Below are 25,178 nucleotides of genomic sequence, written 5' to 3' on the forward strand. Positions count from 1 at the left end.
ATTACCGCTTTCCCTCTATTTTGACGAATGTCTCCCTTTGACACCATGTGTTTTCGCATCTTCAGTCCCATCTTCCTTTCTCCCTCCCTCTCTCAGTCTTTGAAATATTTTGATCCTTATTGTTTTCCATCTGGAAGAGCCTCACAGAGGCAGGCTGGTGACAAGGAACTGACACATTCTTGGGAGGCCAGTTGGAGCAAGTTGTCTCAAGCTTCAGCTGTTACCTGAGAGAAGCCGAAGCGCTCTGAAGTCTTTGAGGTGGAGCAGCTTTGCCCTTGCTTTTTCCATCATGGGTAGCTTCTCAGAAAGGAGGCTTAATTTGAGGCACATCTTTTGAACGGAGAGAGGGGGGTCTCTAAAGGGTGTAGCCAAAAAAGTCGAGATGCATTGCACTGATAAAACAAAGAGCCTCAATCAGTGTTGTGGCACCACTTGAATTTTCTGAGCATAAGTAAAGGTAAAGGTTCCCCTTGCACATATGTGCTAGTCATTCCCGACTCTAGGGGGCGGTGCTCTTTTCAGTTTCAAAGACGAAGAGCCAGCACTGTCCAAAGACGTCTCTGTGGTCATGTGGCGGCATGACTCAACGCCCAAGGCACACGGAACGCTGTTACCTTCCCACCAAAGGTGGTCCCTATTTTTCTACTTGCAATTTTTACGTGCTTTTGAACGGTTAGGTTGGCAGAAGCTGGGACAAGTAACAGGAGCTCACTCCGTTATGTGGCACTAGGGATTCAAACCGCCGAACTGCCGACCTTTCTGGTTGACAAAGCTCAGCATCTTAGCCACTGAGCCACCGCATCCCTTCTGAGCATACCCTGGCTGGGATAATTATATTATACAAAATATTAAGTGGCGAAGAATACATCAAGTCACAAATAAATGTCTATAGATCCTGAAAATTTTAGTGCAGCACATCCTCTCTTCTCCCAATGCAGGATTCTTCGGAAGAGGTCTTAGGGGCGGATGGAGCTTGCACCTGATACAGGCTTGTGGTTTTCTTCCTGCTTGCAGAACAGTGGCTTGGCCATGCGTATCGGAACCATGGTACTTCAGGTGAGCAATGAAAATTCTCTCTCTCTCTTTGCCACAAGGCATACATTGCAAGAGATTACATCGGAGCTGGCACTTCCTTAAGGACAGCTCAAGTTCAAACTAGCCTACTCCGCTTCACAACATTGAAAATTAGGTCTAAATTATTTCCCTTCATCTCAAAATCTGGGATTTAGCCAAATCTGATGCACATTCCCAATTAAAGCAACAACTGCTAGCTTCTTGAAGTTATCTTCCTGTCTCCCTCACAAGGCTTACTTATATTATCACCCTGTTGTACAGTATCCACTGTGTAAGGCTGGCTGATAACTAGGAATTCATCATTAATCCTCTAAAACTGAGAAATGTCATCCTCTCAGATCTCTGCCCTATAATGAATTCAAAATAAGAAATGTAATATAGCAGAATTCTGAAGAAGGTTAAAGGAATGGCCAGAGTAACAGTACATCAGAATAATTTTACCTATTGAATTAAATCCAACATAATTTTCCATTATCCTAATTCAACAGAAGTTATTGTGGAATTATTGTTGGTGCTCTCTGATCTTGGCTGTTTGCTTGAAGACATTTCATTACCCAAGTAGGTAACACAATCAGTGTGAACATGGGGAGCAAAACAACTGTAAGCAAACAACCAAGCTCAGAGAGCACCAACGACTCCACCATTATCTTAATCATCCGGCAAATCTTGTAACAATCAATTTAAGAATTTAAATGGAGACAAAGAATTTAAATTGTACTTGAGACAAAGGACAAAATTGTATCCTTTTTATTCTATGTACAGAAATAAGCTGGCAGGTATTGGGAGGGGTAACAAGGCACAAATTTTAAAATGCGATTAACACATCTTTTTGAAACCATGTACGATATACACATCCATTCCCCTTTCTAGAACTATCTCATATTCAGATAGAATTGGCTGGGTTCGTGGCACATACTAATCTATGGTAAAATGGAATTACCCTACATTGTTATTCCAAATATTGTGAAAATTCAGTCATTGATTTAGCACATGTGAAACATGCCATCATTTAACATGGTTTTATTTGGGCTTAACATGTTGTGGGAACACAAAACTTGTGTTTTGTTGATCAGATTTATTTAGGGTTTAATGCATCGTATGAAGCCATGGTGATATTCCAGATAAGGCTATGAAGATGGCTGTTTTCCTTAAAGGTTAAATCCCTTCAAAGGTGCGATTCCAAGCAACACTTTAATATCTAATGGTGCTTGATATTCAAACCTGTGCTTGTTAGATTATTTATTACAAACATTAATTCCTGATTAATTATGTTCCCAGGCCTCGGGGGGAATTCTGTCTGTGGAGCCCCTATTATGTTTTGATTGTTACGGCTGTTTGTAGCTAATAAATAAATAAACATTTAGTAAAGTGAAAAAGTTTTAAAAATAAATACCAGGCATTTTTTATAGTAAGGTATGATGCCAGGAAAACAAAAATAATTTAATATGCGGGTAGGCTTTATATAAAAACAATACGTTTTGAAAGTTGATGAGCCTCCTCTGGGCTTAATCCGCCTGTCATTCATGGAGCTGCTGGAATTTGTGCTGCGGTAAGTTTTTCGGCTTCTTCATTTGTTTATATTAATGCTTGTTCATTGTTTATGTGAACACAAACAGAATCATCATTCTGTTTTAATGTTAGATTACCTTTTCATTACAAACAACTGAAGTTAACATTTCTTAACAATTAGTCATAGACTACAGCATTCAGATTTAAGTTTACCTATTGTTTAATATTTAAATATATTTTATAATTCAATTTAGCAAACTAAAAATCTCCAAATGTGCTAGAAAAGAGATGATAGTTTAGCACTTCTTGAAGATCCCAGAAGGGTAAAAAAACTGGTTGGATGGACTGTGTGTAAAAATTTCCCTCGCACATACAGTATGTGCTAGTCGTTTGACTCTAGGGGGCAGTGCTCATCTGTGTTTCAAAGCCGAAGAGCTAGTGCTGTCCGAAGATGTCTCCGTGGTCATGTGGCTGGCATGACTAAATGCCAAAGGCGCATGGAATGATGTTACCTTCCCACCAAAGTGGTCCCCATTTTTCTACTTGCATTTTTACATGTTTTCAAAGTGCTAGGTTGGCAGAAGCTGGGACAAGTAACAGGAGCTCACTCCGTTATGCGGCGCTAGGGATTCGAATTACCGAACTGACGAACTTTCTGATCAAAAGCTCAGCATCTTAGTCACTGAGCCACCACCTCCCTCTGTGTGTTTATAGCCTTGCTTATTTTTCAAGTTTTATGCTTGAAATTAAGAATATACTTATATTCATGGCTGTTAGGATACAACAGTAAACAAAGAAAAAAAGTAGAGATTCTCCTCTCTATCACAGCTCAAAGTAGGTTTTTTGGGCAGCTACTGCTTTATCTTTGAAACTATATTTTTCTAGAAAAATCAACACAAAAGTCAGGTGAAGAAATGTCATTTTAAAAAAGTTATTTCTAATAATTGAGACTAATACTTTGCCCCTTTTATTCATTTTTCCACATAAATTACACAAACACTTTAGAAAATGATTACACAAAAGAGAAACCTTCTTATAAGTGCATAACTTAAAAACAAACCAAAGAATGCATCTCAGAAACTCACTAAAATATTTCTTTTTGATAAATTGGCTGTGTGTACCATCTCATTTTAAATATAAATGATGCATAGGTTAAAAATTAACTCAAAAAAAAAAAACCACCCCTATATATTTTAGATATTTTGTATCTTCCTGGAATTTGCTGTAAGAAGTGCTTAAATTAATCACAAGCTTTTTCTCAATACAATAAGGAAACTGTGAATTACTGGTCAAGAAATGGAAAGAGAAGGATGTTCTGTTTGGTTCCCATCCCCTTTTGTGGCGCTGACTTCTTGAGCAAAACTAAATGAAATATTGAACAATATCATCAACAATACCAAAATAATCTATCAAGTAAAACTGCATTACACCTGCAAAATGCCACAGATGCCTCAGCGTTATTAAAATATAAGTTGATCAATGCAGAGTCTGTGGTAGCTGTGAAACTGATTTCAGCTTCCACACAAGAGTTTATGAGGCAAGCTTTGCATTTTTCAGTCATTCTAGTATCAACATTCCTTCAGCGGAACGAAAAGAAATAAATCAAGAAAAGCCCCAAAAGTTCATCTTGGAAAAAAAACAAAAGATAAAGGAGCGAGATTTTATTTATTTGTAAAATCTAAATGTCTTTTAAGAAAAGGGCACCAGCAGGAGATGCAGCTGTTCTTTAAAAAAAGTTCTTATTCTTCATTCAGATTGCAATTGGGGTTTTCCTTGAAATGATCAGCCCGCGACACTTACATGGGAGAACAACTCCTGTGTTGTCAGCAGATAAAACGATATACCAGCAGTTGTTTCTTGAAAATGTTGTTTTCTCTCCGAAAGAGTTTTCGATTGTTTCAATATCACCCTTTTCAAGAAGATGGTGATACGGTAGTGAGGACGATGATGATGATGAAGAAGAAGAAAGAAGGAAAGTGTTGCCTTTTTATTAGAACACTCCACTAGACCAGCACTGTATGACCTTTTGGAGCCTTGGCTAGCAAGGGGACATTGTCTGGTTGCTGCCACTGGCTCATTCACAGGTAACCGTGTCTTCTACGGATGATGCTGAATAAGGCCAGCCGCTCTGTAATGCAAGAGTCCATGCACAGGCAAAGGTAAGATTTCACTCACAGGAAGAGGCCACAGAAGTAACGCTGGTGATCTTGGAGGTGTCATCTGACCAGGGCTGAAGGTTCTGGAGGGCAAAGAGGGAGGAATTGTGAACACAGATTGGGTCTGCTTGGATGGGCTGATTGATGGTTTTCTGGAAGGCCTCTTGCTGGAGCTGCATGAGGATGCGATTGGCTTGCTGCCGCTCTGCTTCCCGTTCTTCTGCAGTTTGCCGCCTAAGAGAAATGCACGGAGTATGTCAAGTTTCAGCAGGACAACAGATGTCTCTTACTTGTAAAAGTTGAATTCCATTTTACCACCACATCTTCCCATCTTTTGGAACATTCTTATGCTCAAGGATTTTTTTCCCCCCTTCCATTATAGCCATAATGAAAAGTCACATTTAAGACAACCTGCTGCCCAGTTATATTAAATAATTGAGCATGGAGAATCCATGGAACAATCAAAGGGAACACCCCTTAAAAGACCTAGCCCTTCTTTGAAACCATCTCAATCAATGACCGTCCTAGTGGCAGCCAATAACTTTGTGTTGTCTGAAGCAGCACATTCTGTTCCACTTACTACCTGCATCCATCCATTAACTACTAATGTCATTTGGTTGATGCTAAATTTTAGAATTATGAGGGATCAGCTGTATGTGTGCGTGATGGTGTGAATCTGATGATTTTCTCCTTACACATTTATGTGAGTGGAAAATGTGAAAAACGAGCTGCAGATTCTAGAAATTGCTCCATCTACTGAATGTTTTAATCCACATTCATAAAAAGAATGCCTCTTGTTTTAAAACTGTACCACGATTACACAGAACAAACACTTCAAACCCTTTGAAAATTTATACACTAAACTAGTCCACATCCACCACTTGTAGCAACTAACAGGATCTAAAATCATGTCATAATCAGAAGCATTGAAGATGAAAACAAAATATAAAAACAGATAAAGAAGATAATATCTGTGGCTCATGATGGACTCTGTGGGGTTCTGGGTGCTCTCTGAGGTTGGTTATTTGCTTGAAGACATTTCATTACCCAAGTAGATAACATCATGATGATGTTACCTAGTTTGGTAATGAAAGTATACAACAAAACAATCAAGCTGAGAGAGCATCAAAGAACCCAGAGCGTCCATTATAAACTAAAGTTGGTGCCACTCAATTCACAAGAACTTATCTCATGCCACAGTACGATTCCCAAAGAGATACATAAAACACCTTTCAACTTTTTTGCTCAAAATAACTTCCCTTAATTCTACTTTATTTAAGGACTATGAAATAATCAAAAGGAGCAAAGAAGTCCACAAGAAGCTACTGCAGAGTGGGGGGGGGGGGAGAGAAAAGAAGGGACCTAGAAAAAAAAGCCGAGACAGGCAGAAAAATGAAGGGGTTCACAAGAAAAATGTCAGAATAGGAAGAAGTATGAAAGGTGTTAGCAGTTCTCTTTCCAGTTTTGTAACTTAGTACTATGATTTGGCTGGCATGTGCCAGATCCTGGTTTTCTACCAGAAGAATGAATTGAAGTTTCTTTTAAGACAAGTTAGAAATTATTTGCATTCATCTTTCTTTCTTTTTCTTTCTTTCTTTCTTTCTTTCTTTCTTTAACAATCACTTTATTCTAAATCTGATTAATAAGGAATTGATTCTGGATTTTAGAAATTATCTCTTAAGTAGCAATATTCAATCAGGAAAGGGAAGACTTCAGGCTTTTTGGAGCTACTGTCATCAGATGCATCAAGTACTCTGCTTTTATAAGCTTACAATAAAACTGTGGTATTTTAAAATAAATGCTACAATACTCTTAACTGCCTTTTAAAAACAGAAACCCAGAAAAATATTATAGATTACCTGTTTATAGTGATTATATGGCATCAAATTGTTGTTGGCTCTTAGTGACCGTATAGATTCTTAAAAATAAATACATTTGATATGTTATTTTAATATCTGAATAGTTCACCAAATTTTATAAATTGTTACTGTTCCCATCTGAAATACTTTGGAGATTTGGGGCAAGAATGCCAAACTCAAAAGATTTCAGATGAGAATGCTAATCTCAGGAAAGATTTGACTTTTCTCCCTTTCATACCAACATCTGCAGTTATCGCCACAGGTTGAAACCACCCTTACTCCTAGAGGTGGGTTGATCCTGGTTCGGCCCACTTTGGCCGAAGCGGTAGTGGCAGCGGCGGGAGGCTCTGTCCACCCACCCCGACACTTCTGCGCATGTGCAGAAGAGTCACACATGCGTGTGAGAGAGGGAGAGCGCACACAGAAGCGAACTGGTGGTAAAACCGGTACAAACCCACCACTGCTTACTCCCCAATTTCCCTAAAACATTTTTGCTTTGACTTAGACTTAGAAATTTCAGAAGTGAAATAATACACAAAGAAGTGAATCAGCATGTCTCCTAACATGTTGAGCTAGGCCAGAAACCAGTAATATGGGGCCCATATTATGTAGCAACTTCCATCAAAGCTAAAGCCAACAAGCTAATTAATAAGACCATTCTTAGAATAGCATTCCACTGTTCAAAATTCTGGTGAAATCCCCCAAATGTTAATATTTCCAAGAATCTATACCTTTAAAAAAAAGTGACTCTGATTGGAATTAGGAGGAGACTGATTTACTGTCCATCAAACTATTAATTTCCTCTTTTCTTTACTTGGTAATAAACTGTTTTGAAAATCACTTTATAATGAAACTCTAGGAGATTCCTTTTTATTATCTTTATTGATATTGATCTCCTTCCACTGCTGCAGTTCACAAACCGTCAGACTTTTAGTCATAATATAAAACAATTTCTACCTGGGATATTGGTTTAGTTTGATTCCATTGGATCTGGGAAGATTATTGAAACAATTATCAAAAAAGGAGAGTCGTGAAATGTGGTACATAATGCAGGTTTAACTCCTTAAAGCACAGAGAATTTATTAATTTTAAAACTTCAATACTTTTCAAGAAGAGTGGAGATGGGAAAAAGAAACGATATTTCTGTCTTACAGGTAGTCTTCACAACCATTCATTCAATGACCGTTCAAAGTCAGACTGTCACTTAAAAAGTGATTTATGACCAGTTTTCCCACTCACCACCACTGTAGCATCCTCATAGTCACATGATTACAATTTGGCACATGGCAACTGCATGTATTTATGACAGCTGTCCTGTCCTGAGATCATATGATCACCATCTCTAACTTTCCCAGTTGGCTTCCAACAAGCAAAAACAATGGGGGAAGTCAGATTTGCTTAACAGCTTAACATCTGCAGTGATTCGCTTACTAACTATGGCAAAAAAGGTCATAAAATGGAATGCAACTCACTTAAAAACTTCTTTGCTTAGCAATGGACATTTTGGGCTCAACTGTGGTTGTAAGTCAAGGACCACCTATATTTGAGAAGTTTACTTCTCTCTTTCTGAGAATGATTTATGTTTAGATCTAAACCAGGGGTGTCCAAACTTGGGAACTTTAAGACTTGTGGACTTCAACTCCCAGAATTCCTCTGCTGGCTGGGGAATTCTGGGAGTTGAAGTCCACAAGTCTTAAAGTTCCCAAGTTTGGACACCCCTGATCTAAACTGTGCCCTTTTTGCACAACAAAATGCTCCATTAATATCACTATATCTTACAGGAGATTACACCTAAGAGGAAATGCAAAAAAAAAAAAAAAAATGCAAGGCCTAGACACAAATAGCTTTAATACAGTACAGCATTTAGATCAATCTGATTTCAAGGCAGGTATATAATCTGATCTCATGAATTCATTGTGGCCTCAAATACTTAACTTTTACTAGGTCATGACCAACATTTCTGTATTAACAGTAGAACCATCAATTGCCTATTAAAAATATTTCAGATCTCATTGGCAGATTTGAAATTACAACCATGAATAGCGGTCCTCTCTGAGAGCAAGTGAGTTAATGTTACCCCACAGCAATAGCACTTAGAGTTATATATCCCTTCATAGTGCCTTATAGCTGTCCCTAAGTAGCTTACAGTCAGCATCTTGCCCCCAACAATCTGGGTCCTCACTTTACCGACCTCGAAAGTTTAGAATCGAATTCCTGGAGTGAGCAGTGAGTTAGCCTGCAGTACTGCATTCTAGCCACTGCATCATCACGGCTCTTCAATCCCTCCAAGGCACTGCAGCAGTCAAAACATGAGAGAAAGAATATACCTACATCCCTAGATAAGAAAGTACCAGAATTTTTTAAAAAATGCATGCTGAAATAAATGTGCAACAGCTTGGGAGCAGATGAGCAATTAGATGCTATAGATGTGGAATGTTTACCTACACACATAACTGTAAAAGACTCCTTAGAGTTGGTTAACACAAAACTGAAGACATGTATTGTGAAAGACTTGTATACCGTACTCTAGGACATAATGTAGTTTCTTTTTATTTGTCTTAGGGTGCTGAATAGACATAGCTACATGTGACTCATTTAACAGACATGCTCTAAAAAGACCCCCTCTTAATGTAATAAGGTGAAGAAACTGCACACGCGCGCGCACACACACACACAGAGTAACATGCATTTATGCCTTTTTCATCCTATCTGGTGGCTTCTGGTTATTTGGGACAACAGTTCTCAGCATTTGCAATGACTGAGAAGGATGGGAAGCTTGGTCCAATAATTCTTGAAGGGGATGTTTAGAACCAATAGTTTAAATGTGTGCTAATTTTTCACATAAAGCAGTATGTTTTAAATTAAGCCCTTTGTATATGTGTGTGTCTACAAATGCATTGTGTGAGGGTCTGTATGTGTACTGGGAAAAGGATTCTAAAACCATATTCTGCTCAACCTCTAACAAAACAAAAGTGCATGAATAAAAAATGCCATTTTCTTTCCACTACAAATTTACTCCTGATGCATATTTAATATTGTTTTGACTCAGAGAAATGTAACCCGGCCTCTTCTGTTGCTGTTTAGCTGGGTTTGTAATTAGTGAAAACAGATTTATTAATTTCAGTATGGAATATTTTTCTTAGTTAGCCAAGTTGTTCACTTGGCAGAGAAAAGCAGTAATTTATTAAGGAACAAAAAACAAAGCCAGGCTTTGGGGGTGGGGTGGGGAGGAGGGAAAGAATAAAGTAAGCACCGTGTCCCGCCTCAATTTGTTTCAAGACTGCAATAGAAAGCAGCTTAGTTACAGCTCTTCAGCCAGACCTTCATTGCCTTAATTGCAAATATGCAAATTCAAGTACAGCTTTCCTGGCACTGAGAAGAAATGTCTCGTGGGAGAAGTCCCATCCAGACTGCACTGGGACCTTGGAAACATTGTCAAAAAAAGAGAGAAATATTTGCTTCAGAGTACAGTCCAGCATATATTAATTACAAAAAGAATGAAATCCTGTGCACACCTACTCTGAAATCAACCCTGGTGCATTAGAATACAGGAAGTCCTTGCTTAGCTGTCAAAATTGGGACCAGCAGCTCTGTTGCTAATCTGCGGCTGCTAAAACAAAAATCTTATGACCTTCCTTCCCATTCAGTTATTAAGTGAGTCACCATAGCCTTTAAGCAAAACATCATGTAACCACAACTTATGATTTTATTTCCGCATTTTCCATTAACTCTGCTTGACACAAGCCGACTGGAAAGCACACAAGTAGCAATCACATGATGATGGATTCCGTAATGGTCCTTAATGCATGCCAGCTACAAAATGCCTGAATAGTAGTCCTGCAAACATAGGATGCTACAACAGTCAAATATGCAAAGATTGATCGTAAATCTGACCTTTTTTATACTGTTGCAACTTCAAGTGTTTGCTAAACAAGGGAGTTTATAAGTGAGGCCACCTGTAAGGACCAGCTTCATGTCCTTACTGGACCAATGAGGTCACGGGGTAACTTGGGCCAGTCAGTGGCACACGGAGTCATATCTGCCGGCACGTGAGTCCTCAGCTCTAGCATGCATGCACGCACCGGCCAGCTAATTTTCAGCCTTCCGGATTGGGGGAGGCAATTTTCGCCCTCCCCAGGCTTCAGGAAAGCCTCTGGAGTCTGGGGAGGGTAAAAAACAGGCCCAACGGGTCGAATTTCTGGTTGGCTCATTGGGCCCATTTTTTGCCCTCCCCAGAGTGCAGGAAAGGCTCTGGAGCCTGGGGAGAGCGAAAACGACTCCCCCTGGCACCCTGGAAGCTGGAAACTGATTGTTTCCAAACTTCCGGTTGACCGATTGGGCCCCTTTTTCACCATCCCCAGCAGGGGTGGGCTCCTGCCAGTTCTAACCTCTTCTATAGAAGAGGTTCCACAAATCTAAAGTGCTGTTTAGAACCGGTTCCAGCTCCCTCCCCCCCCCCCGCCCGTCTGCACATCATCAAGATGAAGAGCGAGAGGAGGAATTCTGGGAGTTGAAGTCCACAAGTCTTAAAGCTGTCGAGTTTGAACACCCCTGGGGTTTTTTTTTCTAAAGGGTTAGGGGTGCAAAGGTCTTGTCACTTGACAGCTTTAAGATTTGCGTGCTTCAAATGCCAGAGTTCCTGAGCCAACATGACTGGAGGAGGAATTCTGGGAGTTGAAGTCCACAAGTCTTAAAACTGTCAAGTTTGAACACCCCTGGGTTTTTTTTTTTTCTAAAGGGTTAGGGGTGCAAAGGTCTTGTCACTTGACAGCTTTTAAGACTTGCGTGCTTCAAATGCCAGAGTTCCTGAGCCAACATTTCGGTTGCTAAGCAAGAGCGCTGTTAAGTAAGTTTCACCACATTTTACAAGTTGGCCATGCCCACCCGGTCACATGGCCGGCAAGCCACTCCCACAAATCAGGCCACACCTACAGAAGAGGTTCTAAAAATTTTGGAAACCCACCACTGATCCCCAGGCTGCAGAGGCTTTCCTGGAGCCTAGGAAGGGCAGAAACAGCCTGCCCCGCCTCCCTCGGAGGAAATATCGAGCTCAGCTTAGAGAGGAGCAGTGTGGCGCATGTGGGGGTGAGTGTGGTGTGTGTGCACGCATGCGCACGTGGGGGTGTACTTTGCATTATGGGTGCCAGCATGTGCAGGTGCTATCGCACACATTCCCTTGCATTTTTGGCACCCAACGACAAAAAGGTTAGCCATCACTGGCTTAAGGTATCCATTTTATTCCTTGCAGGGAAAGGAACCAAACATTCTAGAAAACTTTGCAACCATACAAGGCGAACTGTCTCTGGATCACATCTGGGCAAGCTGTCTCTGGATTACACTTGTGCTACGTCTGCTATCTTTATAAGATAAGCAGGCTATTTGAGAATTTTTTTAAAAAATTGCCCAAGGAAATGTGGAGGGAGGATTATTTTTCAAGGGACACGGGTAAGAGCTGCAATGGTTAGAATGTAGTACTGCAGGCTACTTCTGCTGACTGCCGGCTGCTTGCAATTTGGCAGTTCGGCAGTTTGAGTCTCACCTGTTCAGGGTTGACTCAGACTTCCATCCTTCCGAGGTGGGTAAAATGAGAACTCAGATTGTTGGGGGCAATATGCTGACTCTGTAAACCGCTTAGGGAGCGCTGTAAAGCACTGTGAAGTGGTATATAAATGTAAGTGCTATTGCTATTGCTTCCAAAATCCCACTAGAAGGCACCATTTAAGGGAACGGACCTGGAACATGCCCATCCTAAATAACCTGATGGGCCAGACGGGTTCCTCATGAACAGGCAATCCCACAAATAACAGGCTATTGTGTAATGTTGAGCCCCACTTTGAAATGTAAGCTGGAAAGAAAGAGGGAGGGAGTAGCTGCTCATATAACAGCAGCTTGATAGGGGCAAACCAAGAGGTATCCAATACTGGACACGCAGTGTTAAAGATGTGCTATACTACAATTGTAAAGACAGCACAATCCTATTTGAGAATAAAATATTCCAAGTTCTGTGTAGCGATTTCTGCAATAATAATTCTGTCTTTCGTACAGCTCCACAATCCACTGACAAAAGTACATTTATAAACAGAGTTCAAGTAATGCATTCTTGCGGTTTCCCATTCTTGGTCTCTGGCAAAACTGGACTGATTATTTATACCAACCACGTCCCAGTATCTTTCCTTGCAATAATTTTCCTGGCATTCTTTTCATTTATCTTGGTTGTGTATAATTTAGCCTTTGCTGGTAGCAAGTGTGCAAAATAAATTCTTTTTTCTTGCCAGCTTTCAGACTCTTTGGATGATTCTGTATGGCAACATACTGGTGATGATTGATATTTAGGGAAGTGAAGAACAGTTCATAATGGTGGCATTATAGGTAAAGGCTATTTTATAAGTGAAGACTATTCCTTTTTTCATTTCAAAAGGAAACTTCCAAGATCTATCAAAGACATCACCTTTCTCCAACCTGGGTGTTAGAAAATTCCCAGAATTCTCAGCAGAAAACATGCTATTTGGGGAATTCTGGGAACTGAAACCCACATATAAGGAAAGTATTAGATTTTTGGGCTGAGAAAAAAAAAATGTCTCTGGGGCCTGAATATGTTGCCTATTTAAAGCGTTGTGAGAAGGCACACTTCAACACCAATTGCTAAAATTGAGATTTAAAACCCTTAGGGCCTACAAAACTCAATATCAATTCTGCCCTCAATCTCTACTTGCAATAATTAATCTAATTGTTTTATACCGCATTCTGCTTTTTCTCCATCAGTTTACACTCCCTTTGCCTATTTTCCCAACAGCAGTCCAATGGAGACAGTTAGAATGATGGGCAATAAATGGCACAAAGTCATCCAGCGAGCTTTCATGCCTGGGGTCAGACACAAGCCTGGGCCTCTTCTTACTTTAACACCTTTTCTGGCTCTTTTACAATATGCATTTCTCTGTATATATAATTTAAGCTAATTATTATGTGACACATGCTTATTTAGAAATAGGTGTTACTTATTCAGCGGGGCTTATTCCTATATACATTGGCATAGGATTACAGCCTTAATAACATTTTCAGTACACATTTATAGTATAAAACAGCTTATAGTGAAATTACAGATAGGCACATCATATTAAAAAAAAACAGAAATGTATTCTTCATTCATGATTATATGGCAATAACACAAATGCCCTGTTTATAATGTTTTATTGCTCTTACAAAAATGAATAATGTACCCAGAGAGAGAGAGAGAGATTCAAAATGTTCTAATTATTATTAAGTCTGCTAACTAAATAGGGGGCCAAGAAGTATAGCTCCAGATATCTGTGAGACACTGATTAATAGAAAAGTTTAACATGCTTTATTTCAAATGGAATTGTAACATCTGGGACCATGAATTCTTCCAATGATCAATTATGGGTATAAATTATGGGCATAAAAGAGGAGTTACTGTAATATCAACTACTAAATATTTAAACATCTATTTAAATATTCTCACTTTTAGACAAATCATCAGCTCTCCTTTGCAATTCACATTCTTTATTATTATATTGGTTGAATTCCAGCACAAAGGCAACAGTGCATAGGACATGACTGAGCTATGAAAATTGAATGTCTTTACCCAAACTACCATTCAGTGGTGGGTTCCTACCGGTTCAGCCAAACCGGTAGTGGTTTGGTGACTGGGTCGCTGGAACCGGCAGCGACCCAAGCCTGCCACGCCCCCAAACCTGTTCTCTGGGCAGCGCCTTAGGTGTCGCCATCTTGTTTTTTGCTTCTGCGCAGAAGCATTTTTATTGCAGTGCACATGCACACACAGCGCGCATCAAGCGAGTGCAGGATGCACATGTCCGAACCGGCAGTAGTGCCTGCCGGAACCCACCCCTGCTACCATTATGTAGAAGTACTTCCTCCCAACAGCAGGAAACAGTATTCTTGCATTGATTACTACATAGTTAGCTAAGTAGCTGTCAGAAAAATATTATGGAAGGGAAGGGAATTGTTCTAAAATGATGTACTGCTGGTATAGGATACCAGAACCAAGAGGTATAAAGATACTTCTGGTTTGTTTGGAAAATGTGAAAAACATGAAGGGTTATTTTACCATGCATAATTTACTTGTAAAAGAATTAGAAAGGTTTGGGTACAAATACATACAATAATGCAAAGAATTTTAAAGATTAAAACACAGGAGACCTGATTCTTTTTTGGCGTTGGGACTTAAAGAAACTCCCGGAAAATTGTTTCCTTTGTAACAACAGATATTTGTAACAACTATATGGACAAAGACACAAAGATTCTGACATACTCATAACAGAGCAATGACTGGTGAAGATGACAAAACTTGCAAAAATGCAATATTGACTTGTTTGATTAGGAAGAAGACAAATACATTTATTAGTGACTGGAAAGCTTTATGGACTTTCTGCTGAAAATGGAAAAAAATGAACTGATGATTTATGGATTTGATTATTAGAAAGGGAAAAATATGGGAAGAAGGGAAATACGATGTAACTATAGAGAGGAAGGATAGATGAAAAATGTGTAACTGTTATGAAGTAAATTGCAATTTTTTCCTTTCCTTTTCTTTCCTTTCCACTATTTACGTCTTGTACTTATTCGCTTGCTCTGCTTTATTCTTTTTCCTTTCATTTATATTGTATCATGATTTTTATTAGTATGTACGTCTATATGTATAATATATTAGTGTATTAGTGTATATAATATCTTAATAAAGATAAAAAAGATAATGTTTTTTTAATTTGGAGTGCATTTGTAAATAGAATATATATTTGAAATATATTTTAAAATGCACTGAGTATTTTTAGTTTATTTGGTTGTAGCTTTTTTTTAAAAAAAAGATTCTATTTGTTAATATTTGTATCCCTAGATAACTGGTATTCAGATATGATTGCTATTATGCTACCTATATTGTCTCACTAAGTCCAGGTAAAGACAAACTATCTGTTTAAAATTTTAGATGGGAGAATAGCTTGTTTGCCTCCCAAAACTCTAGTTATTTTCAAGCAGAATGTTAATATCTGGCCTCATGGTAGGTGTCTGGAAGACCTTTTATAATAAAACCACTAGGAACTTTACGAATTTCAAGCAGAAGTGGTATTCAGCTGGTTCACACCGGTTCGGGTGAACCAATAGGGGAAATTTGGCCTGGTTCACCAAACCAGTAGTGACCTCTGGCTGGCCCTGCCCCCCCCCCCCAGTCAGCCAGTCGCCGATCTCTCACTCCACCCACCTGCTTGCTGCTTGCTTGCTCGCCCCGCCCACCCGCTTGATGCTCACTCACCCACTTGACATCTGCTCGATGCTCGTCATTGAGTTATTCTTTCAAGGGACTCTGTTCAATCCTATCTAGTTCATCTATTCAGGAAGCTGTTTTAATAAAGGTTATCTACTAGGTGTCTCTAGCTCAGAGGTGTCTGTTGTGGCCCACCAGCAGCCAGCAGAGCTGGCAGCAGATTCGAACAGTGAAGAGGTTGGGGGAGGAACATGGGCCAGTCCTGGAGTCTGGGGAAGGCTTTGATGAGGGCTCTGTGTCGGAGGCAGAGAGGGGGCCAGAGCTGTATGCCAATTATCAGCTGCCTTCAGAGGCAGGCATCAGTGAGGCAGACGAACAGCTGGAGCCTGTTCCCAGTGTGCGCATGAGCAGAGTTGCCATACGAAGGGTATAGCTAAAGAACAGGAGTCGACTTGGGAGTAAGACCAGAGGTGGACGATGAATGGCCCCTCCCAGAGGAAATAAAAGAGGAGAGAAAGGGGAGTGGAGTTTGCAGGAGGCAATTAGTTTGTTTAATTGGTTCGTGACTCTCCAAGACTCCTTGCCAAGTTTTGCAGCTATCAGCCTGTCAGCTCTCCAAGCCAGATGAGGTCTGTGACTGTACATCCTCCCTTGAAAGACTTTGCTAGATGTGAATGAGCAGAAATCACAGTAAATTAATAAATGGGTTTTTTGTCAGGACAAGGAGTTTGCTTCAGGCTCTTGGGAAGTCTAGGTCAGAAGTGTGAAACTTGTGGCCCACAGGCCAGATGCGTCATGCACTGGTCACATCCACCCCCATTTTAGCGAAGGGGGAAAATGTCATAATACATCACGTGACAAAAACGTGAAGAAGCAGTTTGGCACCCCTGCTCTAGCTGCCATGAAAATTCTCTCTCCTCTGCTGCCCACACAGTTTGTATCAGTCCTAGCAATAGAAAGAAAACTCACCTCTCCAGTTCCAGATCAATCCCAACAATGAAATTTTGCCCTCAATACCTGTGGGGTGCTCAGTGCAAACCCTCTCATATTGTTTAAATCTTGTGTGGTTCCCAGGAACAATATTTTAAGCAATGATAACACCTGCCTAGACCACTTGAAGATCAGAAGTAGAACAAGGAACAAAAAATGTTGGAGCAGCTCATCTGATATTTTAAAGACAACATTTCTAGAAATAGCAATAGCACTTAGACTTATATACCACTTCATAGTGCTTTTACAGCCCTCTCTAAGCGGTTTACAGAGTCAGCCTATTGCCCCCAACAATCTGAGTCCTCATTTTACCAACCTTGGAAGGTTGGAAGGCTGAGTCAACCTTGAGCCGGTGAGATTTGAACTGCCGAACTGTAGCTAGCAGTCAGCTGAAATATGCAGTACTGCACTCTAACCACTGCGCCACCTCAAAATAGAGAACATTTATGGGTTAAGCCACTTCTAGTCACCTCCCTCCTGAGTTGTTGCTGAGTCATAGACAGCAAAGGAAATGGCTTGGGATTCTGCTGTGGGTGATGGTAGCCCTCTATTCTGCTCATAAAATGGGTGAAGAGTCACCCAGAATGAGAGATTGTACATACAATACGGCCTGAAATCCCTTGCTTGTTTCCGAAGACGGAAGACCGGATGCATCAGACCTCACCATGCAAAAGTTTTCCTTGGTTTGTTTCTCCTGTAGCTCTAGCAACGGAAGCTGTCTTTCCACAACAAACCAGGCTGTCTTCATTTTGAATGGCAACTCACAGGAACCAGCCCCTCCCCACCATTTCCAGTCCATCAGCCAATAAACCAAGACTCAGCTTTAACCAATCAGTTTTCAAATCATCTGTTCCAAGCTTAAAATAGATCAGAAAGATTGCTGGCTTCCAAAGCAAAACAAATGGGAGATAGCAGCTAATGTATGCTGATTGAAATATATTTTCCACCACAACAAAAGTCACATGATGGACAGGAAGTCCTGTACATGTATCTCAATGGTTAAAGAAGATGGACTCCATTCCCAACTGCGTTGTCTAGGAATTATGGGACTTTATATCTAACCCATCTACTGGTCATGTTTTGGAGGAAATGGAGTAAATAAGACACAGAGATACTAATTTAAACATTAGAATAACTTTGACTAATCAGAGATCTCAAAGCAAAGAGGCTCCTTTACCCAGAAATAAGAAAAAGCTAGCTAGCAGTAGATAACGTACATTAATTGGAGGAGGAGAAGCGGGTGAATCAGGTAAACATAGCAAAAATGTCTTACATATATAAAGGGACACATTCAAAAAGAAGTATGAACACTTAGTGATATATATGAAATAAAATAAATATTAGATATCGGATTGGGTGTTAGGATCAATAGTCAAATACAAAAAAAATCGGAATTCTGATACAACTCTCAATCCCTTCGACATTAAAACTGCACACCATTCATCAATTTCCCTCTCGATATGCCAAAATTGGAAGACACATATTTACCACGAGCGCCACTACTCCGTTTGCTAAGCATTTGGAGGAAGGCCTCCTACAAAGAACTTTTAAACAGGAACCCAAACAAATTCTTTGATTCCTGAATGACTCCCAATGGGACCGACTTCTTCCAAGAATGATTGGATCTGTGCCTAGTAGATCCTGAGGATCTACTTCACATTTGGCAGACCAGATCTCCCACTGAAAAGTTTGGGGGGAAAAACATACTGGAGGTTTGTAGAGAGTTTGGTCTTGATGGCCCAGGAGGTGACCTAGTCCAGTGAGTGAAAAACATGTTCCAGCACAGCAACAGTAGCAACAGCTCACTTGCTTGGTGTGCTTACCTCCATTTTGTTCTCCGGTTCTGGAACCAGGTCTTGACTTGGGCATCAGTCATTTTCAGAGCCTTGGCTAAAGCCGCCCTCTCGGCTGAGGCCAGGTACTTCTGTCGGTGGAAGCGCTTTTCCAGTTCACAGATCTGCAGGCGGGTGAAGGAGGTGCGTGGTTTCTTCTTCTTGGGGGGTGTCCGGTTCTGGTAGGGGTGACCTATACGGCGTGTTACAGTGAACGGTGAGAGGGCCACTGGAGGGGGAGACAGGGCGGGCGGGGGGGAGGGCAAAGAAGCAAGCGGTGACATGATCAGGAAGGACTCCACAGAGCAGCGGCAGAGGAGAGACAGAAAGACACACACCAAGAGTCAAACAGAGAAGTAGGAAGGCACAGAGAAGGCTTGGTCACAGAGCTCACAATCTCCTCTTTGCATTTCCAAGCACAAATCTCTGTTTTGGAACCCCCCAATATTTCCTTATTCATGGGCTGCTGTGGAGGAGCTTTCCCATGTCCCCAGGTGGATCCCAATATGGAGGCACCAGACTCTCTGCAAGAAGCGAGCTCTGTGGCAGAGGAGCACACGAAGGGTACATACGAAGCGGGCAGGGGGCAGAAATGGGGAGGGGAGAAATCCTTGTTTAGAGCGTCAAATCTACCTTGCAAGCTAGGAGTAGGGACTGTACATATATAGCCCAATCATTTGAATGCTATCTGGGAGAAAGTACGTAAAAATAAAGCTTCAGATTTCTGCAGCTTTCAATAAGAGCATTTTTAAAATTCCTGTTATTGAAGACTTTGGAACAAAAGAGATCTTGAAACCCTTCCCTATTATTCATATCCATAGTAGTAGATTACATAGTAGTTATGTAATCATCAAAGTACACTTTCATTTTCATTTGTAAGCATTTTTTTATTTTGTTGATTGTTTTTACTGACGTCCATAACCCCGGGTAAAGTTCGTACTCTCAGAAAAATCGACAGGAGTTAAACTCAAAATAAACCTAATTAAACAGGCAGTTTTTCCTGAATTTTGAGCCATTCTCTCTGGATAAAAAGATGTGTATTATATAGCCTGTAAATTACAGTGCCCTTCATACAAATGAAAACAGCTTTTTAAATATTGGGATTATGTCTAAGGAAATATGCATTGGGCTGACTCCGATGCTAAAGATGAGTCGTTTGTTCAGAATTAAGTGCCACTGAACTCCACGGAACTGACACTGTATGTCACATAACTTGCATGCAATTACAGTGGACACAATTATTTATAAATGTGTATGGAACTGAGATGCATCTCTCTATCAAAATATGCTTTTGATATTTGATTTATTCATAAATGTCCATGCAATTACCAACTGAAATAATGTTGATGGGAATATATATTTTGCTATTTTGTTTATAATCTTAAATATATTTGTCTCCCAACCTCACTCACTTAAACACATTCCCAAGAAATGTCAAGTGTAAATCATAAAACTAAGGAAAATATTTTAACTTATAAAGCTAAGAAAAATGTTATTAATGGAAGCAGGAAGTGAAAGGAGCAGCACAGGAATGCCTTCCAAGAATTATTCTAGATATAATTGCTCTGAGTTACTTTGACAATCTTTGGAATTCCTTCATTTATGGCTTTAATTTTAAATCTAGGAAATATGACTTGTTATAAATTTTGTAGCACTGTTGGATTGAAGCTATCAGGATAATTGTACTGCCTACTACAATTGTAGTGTTTGATTTTAGCTAGATGGCTTTACATAATGATTCTGCACATGAGGAAATTATTTTTACAGTATTGGGTCCTTTCGGCCTCAAATAAGTCTCCCCCCCTGCAATTAAAGAAGGCTCTTTTCAAATTTCTCTAAGAATATATTTCACTTGTTACCGCTGTAATTAAAAAACCTATTTTCCAAAATCTTCCTAGCTTAAGTAGATGTTTATAGTTTTATTATGGACACTAAAATCACCAACAACAGCAACGGGGATGTTGATAAAGCAGTTGCAGGGATTTTATTTTTTTCAAATGGAGGGGTAGGGTGTTATCTACCTGTACCCTCTTCCCCTCTCTCTAAGGCTGAGCATTTGCTGGAAAGATAGTAATCAGATGCCAGAGAGGCACAGAAAAGTTTAGCTGGAAACTGGGGGAAGAAATAGAACGAAGGTGACAATAGTGTTTAAAATAGAATATCACTGCAATCTATCGCCAACTCTCCTAGATACCTGGTTTTGTTTGTATCTCGTTTAGTGGCAGCAAATCCATTTAAGAACGCAATAAATAATCCCAAAACTGAAATTGGCGACTTTTGGTTAATTTACCAGCAACATCCCGTTATCTCACCTGAGATCTCTCTGAGCTGGCCTTATCTGGGCCCTGTGCTCTCCGTAAAGTTCAGCAGTTTCCCGAACCGAACAAGGAAGGGAGGGAAATTCTACGCACCTTGTTCGGCGGCGCCGAGGCTGATTTTGCCACAAATAGCCCTAGCGGCTCCGCTCAGCTTTCCGCTCCTCACGCCAATATGGCTCGCGTTTCCCTAGTAAAGGCCCTCGGCGGAAGAGCGGCGGCGGGGGGGGGGGGGGGGAGGCCAAGGCTAGGCCTCTGTAGCAAGAACAAAATCTCTTCTTTCCGAAAAACGAATATGAGACTCGGGATCAAAAAATTCCCTCATATATAAAATATATAAAGCCCGACGGGGACGGGCCGGAGGATGATTTGTTCCCAACTAAAACGACCGGGCCTCATTTGCAGCAGCCCCTCGGCAGGGAAGAAACCCGGGCGAGGGATTTTTCGGACGGCTAGGCCTCAGTTGCGTCTGCGCCCTCGCGAGTGGAAATTTCGAAAGAACAGCCTCTAGTCCGGCCTTGCTAATTGGCGGTAGTGGCGAGGTAATCCAGCAGAGACCCCCAGTCTGGCGACGGCCAGGTGAAATAAATAAAGCGACCGCCTGGGTCGTCGCGTCTTCGGGTTAAGCTGCTTCTAGACACTACCAGCGCTGCCAAAAAGCGCCGGTCTCCCTTCTCCTCAGCTTCCGCGGCTCTTTACGATTTCTCTCCGCCATTCAAGTAAAAGCAACCAACTCCCATAGAAACTGAGGCGTGGCGGGCAATTCAAAACTCAGCGCAACCCGCATTACAGGCCTCTTTGCTCGGACCGGAGCGCGTCCCATCCTGCGAGAGCGGGTGTCTAACAACCGAAGGGAATTTTTTTCCTCCTTCCTGGCCGCGTCTAGTCCGAAATTGGCTGCCCTCGTTTAGTGATAATGGCTCCCGGTTGGATCTACAATGTGCAGGCCGGGCTTTGCTGTCGCTGAAAGCCGTGGGGCTCCCGTCAGAGCAAGAGCGTCAGAGCAAGAACCGCGCCGACACAGCCTCGATCTGCCCGTCCGTCTTGCCGGGGACATCGCAGCCACCATTACTCTAATCTGCATGTACCGTAATAATTTCCCCGCCCCGGCTGGAAGCCAGGTAAAAGGCTAGCCCTGGGGACGGGACGTCGTATCCTGCTCCGAAGCGTCAGATAATGGGAGCCTTTATTGATGAAGGTCGGGGCTCGCCGTTTAAATTAAAATTGAAATATAATTACCATTATTGTTTGTGGCAGCCTGGTTGCAGGGAGGGGCGGGATGAGCGTAAATCTGGGCGATTCGGAAAGAGCATTTGATTGCTAAGATTTATCTTCCAATAGATCTGCCATTAAGCGACAAATTGACATTTTTTTCTCTTCTCCCCCTCCCCTGACCCCTTTAAGGCACGTCGAATAATGTAGGTGCCGATTTATGGGTCATGCATACCCCATACTTCTAGGAAAAGATGAACCTGGCCGAAGGGGGGAAAACGGCATAGGGGTTCTTGGACTCAACTATAGATCATCTTCTGGCCGTCTCCCTTTCAGCGCTACCGGTATTAATATCATTTCTGTACCGTCTGGCTGAAAGATACAATTCTTTTAAATGTATATTTTTATCCGTATTCCCATAATTTATAACAGTAATTGTGAGGGGTGCACACAATTACGCAGAATAAACCTGATCAGGGAATATGTAGACAGACGCATTATTTGGTCAATTTACAATTTCTAAGTTTTGAAATTCTAGTTAGGGTACATTTTTAAAACCTAGTTATTTTCCAACTTGGACTATTATATACTAACAAAAGTTGGTGAACTATGTCTGTGAAATCGTTTGATAACGGTAGGTCTCTCGGTGTACGTAAGTATGTTTATACTTACAGAGGCATACAGAGAGATAATGATGTTGTGGAGGATAGTGATTGCTATAGGGTTATTATAGTAGTATAGTATAGATTCTAGCCGTATCTGTAATGTTCCTAAGAGATGTCGTTACCGTTGGCGGATGCGTTTTACGAGCGGAATTGAGGTGGGCAAATATATCTATTCGTGAACGAAGTATAGAAAATTGGAAACGAACCTACGTTGCGGGAACATGGTTTAATTTAAAAATGTGGAAACAACATGCTTGATCCAAGAAAATAAAATAGAATGTTTAAATGTTTCTAAAAGTTGCATAAAGGCTAGGCGAATAGATTATTTCGATTTGAGCTTCTGAGAGAAGTGGTAAGAGTTTCAGAAAGATGGTATGGTATCCCTTTCGTAGAAGTTTTAATCAGTGTGAAAGCTGATACTAAGTATACTATAAAAATATCGTTAATTTAAGAAGGATAATCAAGTCGCCATGAAAAGTATTAGGACACGCTTGCTACTAGATGTTTAGCCTTCTGAATTTCTGGCATCGCTGCTTTCGGGCCCTACAGCTAAAAGCACATCCGTCAACGCCGTTTATAAATCAACCCAATCGATTCAATTAAAGCGGTTGCAAATCGAATGCGAGCACGGCCGGGATTCTCTCGCTGGAGGGCAGGAGAGGGAGGCTATCCAGCCAACTGGCTTGCGGAGGCAGGAGCGGGGAGACCGCGGGGAGACAGCGCTGGAAGATGCCGGCAACTCGCGCGGGGCGGAAAGAGCCCCGGAGCCTCTCACTCACCCGTGAAGCGGTCCTTGGTGTAGCGCCTGTTGCTCTCCATCCAGGGGAAGGTCAGCCCCGTCAGGTTGTTCACGGTGGGCACGGCAGTGGGGAGTGGCTGGGGGACGCCGCCGGCCATGGGTCGGTGTGCCGGCACTCGGATCACGCCCCCGGCCGCGTTGAGGTTATTTCCGTTCATGGCCCCGACCCCGACATTGAGATTGTAGGAGCCCGCCAGCGAAGCCATGCTGCAGGCGGCGCCGTTACTGTAGCCCCCGGCGGAGGAGGACCCTCCACCGCCGGGGGCCGAGCCGTAGTGGCCACTCATGGGGTTGTAGGCACTGCTCACCACGCATCCTCCCAGGCCGTAGTCTGCCGCGTCCTGGAGCCGCGCGTTGGAGATCATGCAGCTGCTTTGGTCCGGGTTGTTCAGGATCTGGTCGATTCCAAAGCTAATGGGCTCGGCGTGGCTCTGGTGGAGGTGGTGCGCCCCTAAGTGATCCATGCTGGGCCGAGAGCCACCCCAAAGAGGGTGATTTCCCACCCCCCTCCACCGCCACCACCACCGCCGCCACCTCCTCCTCCTCCTGATTCAGTCCTAGAGATTTTTTAAAAATACGCGCAGCTTTTCTGGTCTCGCTTCACTTGCTCCCGAAGAGGTAAAAAGACGGCCGGAAGCGGAGGAAGGAAAAGCGGGGAGAGGAGGAGGAGGAGGAGGAGAGAGGGTGGGGAGGGGGAACATACGCGCCCGTGGGCTCCCTCTCTCGCCTCTTTCCGAGGGCATCAATCATGTTGGCCCAAAGCCTGGCGCTGCTAGGCCCTGCTCCCCCATTGGTGGAGCCCCGAGAAGCGAGGAGGGAGAAAAAGAGACGGAGGACAAGGAGCTTCCCCCCCCAGCAAAAATCTAACCGGGGAGCCCGGCAGTAGCAAATCAGCCGACCGCGCGTGGAAAGCGAGGTCCGGGTGGGCAGCGAAACTTGCAGGGCTCTCTGTTCTAATTCCCCGCGGAAACTGTTGCCTCTGAAGCGTTTGCTCCGGTGTTTTGAACCTTTGAGCGCCACGTGTGTTCGGTCCTATAAAAAACAAACAAAAAAGAATTCTTTCGTTGTAGCTGTTGTCTTGTACTTTCCCTCTTTACCAATTATCTTCAACCTTTCCTTTCCCCTTTCCCTTTTTTTCTTTTCGACCCACACTGATTTAGGGAGAATCCTGGAGTCTAAAACATCTTAATCACTTTCGCTGAACTTAATCTGGGCTAGAAACGCTTATCATTAAGTGTCCTCAATACTGGGCAAGAGTAGTGTGTATCCTCCGTGTGAGCCTTCAATTTACTGTTAACTCCTGGCTGCTGCCTAGACTAGTCCCTGTAGAATAGAGCCATTTTCTTTTAATGGATTGAATCTTCCCAAAGTAAATGCAGTATTTTCAGAACGTTTTGGGGACAAATTTCTATAGAAATTGGTATGCTTTGAACATCTCAGCACTTTTTGCCCTCACCTCATTCATCAAAGCCCCACTTTTAGCTAAAAGAAAAAGGGGGGAAATATGCTCTTAATATTTTGACTCTTCG

General features: G+C 41.9%; 1 protein-coding gene across 1 annotated transcript; it reads right to left on the reverse strand.

Moving 5' to 3' along the window:
- Positions 1–3,551: 3,551 nt before the first annotated feature.
- TLX1 (T cell leukemia homeobox 1) lies at positions 3,552–24,113 on the reverse strand (the record flags this gene model as incomplete). Its single annotated transcript, XM_081956011.1, has 3 exons — positions 3,552–4,973; positions 18,650–18,851; positions 23,630–24,113. The coding sequence occupies 3 exons, from the start codon at positions 24,111–24,113 to the stop codon at positions 4,751–4,753; spliced, it is 909 nt and encodes a 302-aa protein (XP_081812137.1). The 3' UTR covers positions 3,552–4,750.
- Between the last annotated feature and the right edge of the window lie 1,065 nt (positions 24,114–25,178).

This window comes from Natrix helvetica, assembly GCF_964273705.1.
Source record: "Natrix helvetica genome assembly, chromosome: 5".
NCBI classification, from domain to species: domain Eukaryota; kingdom Metazoa; phylum Chordata; class Lepidosauria; order Squamata; family Natricidae; genus Natrix; species Natrix helvetica.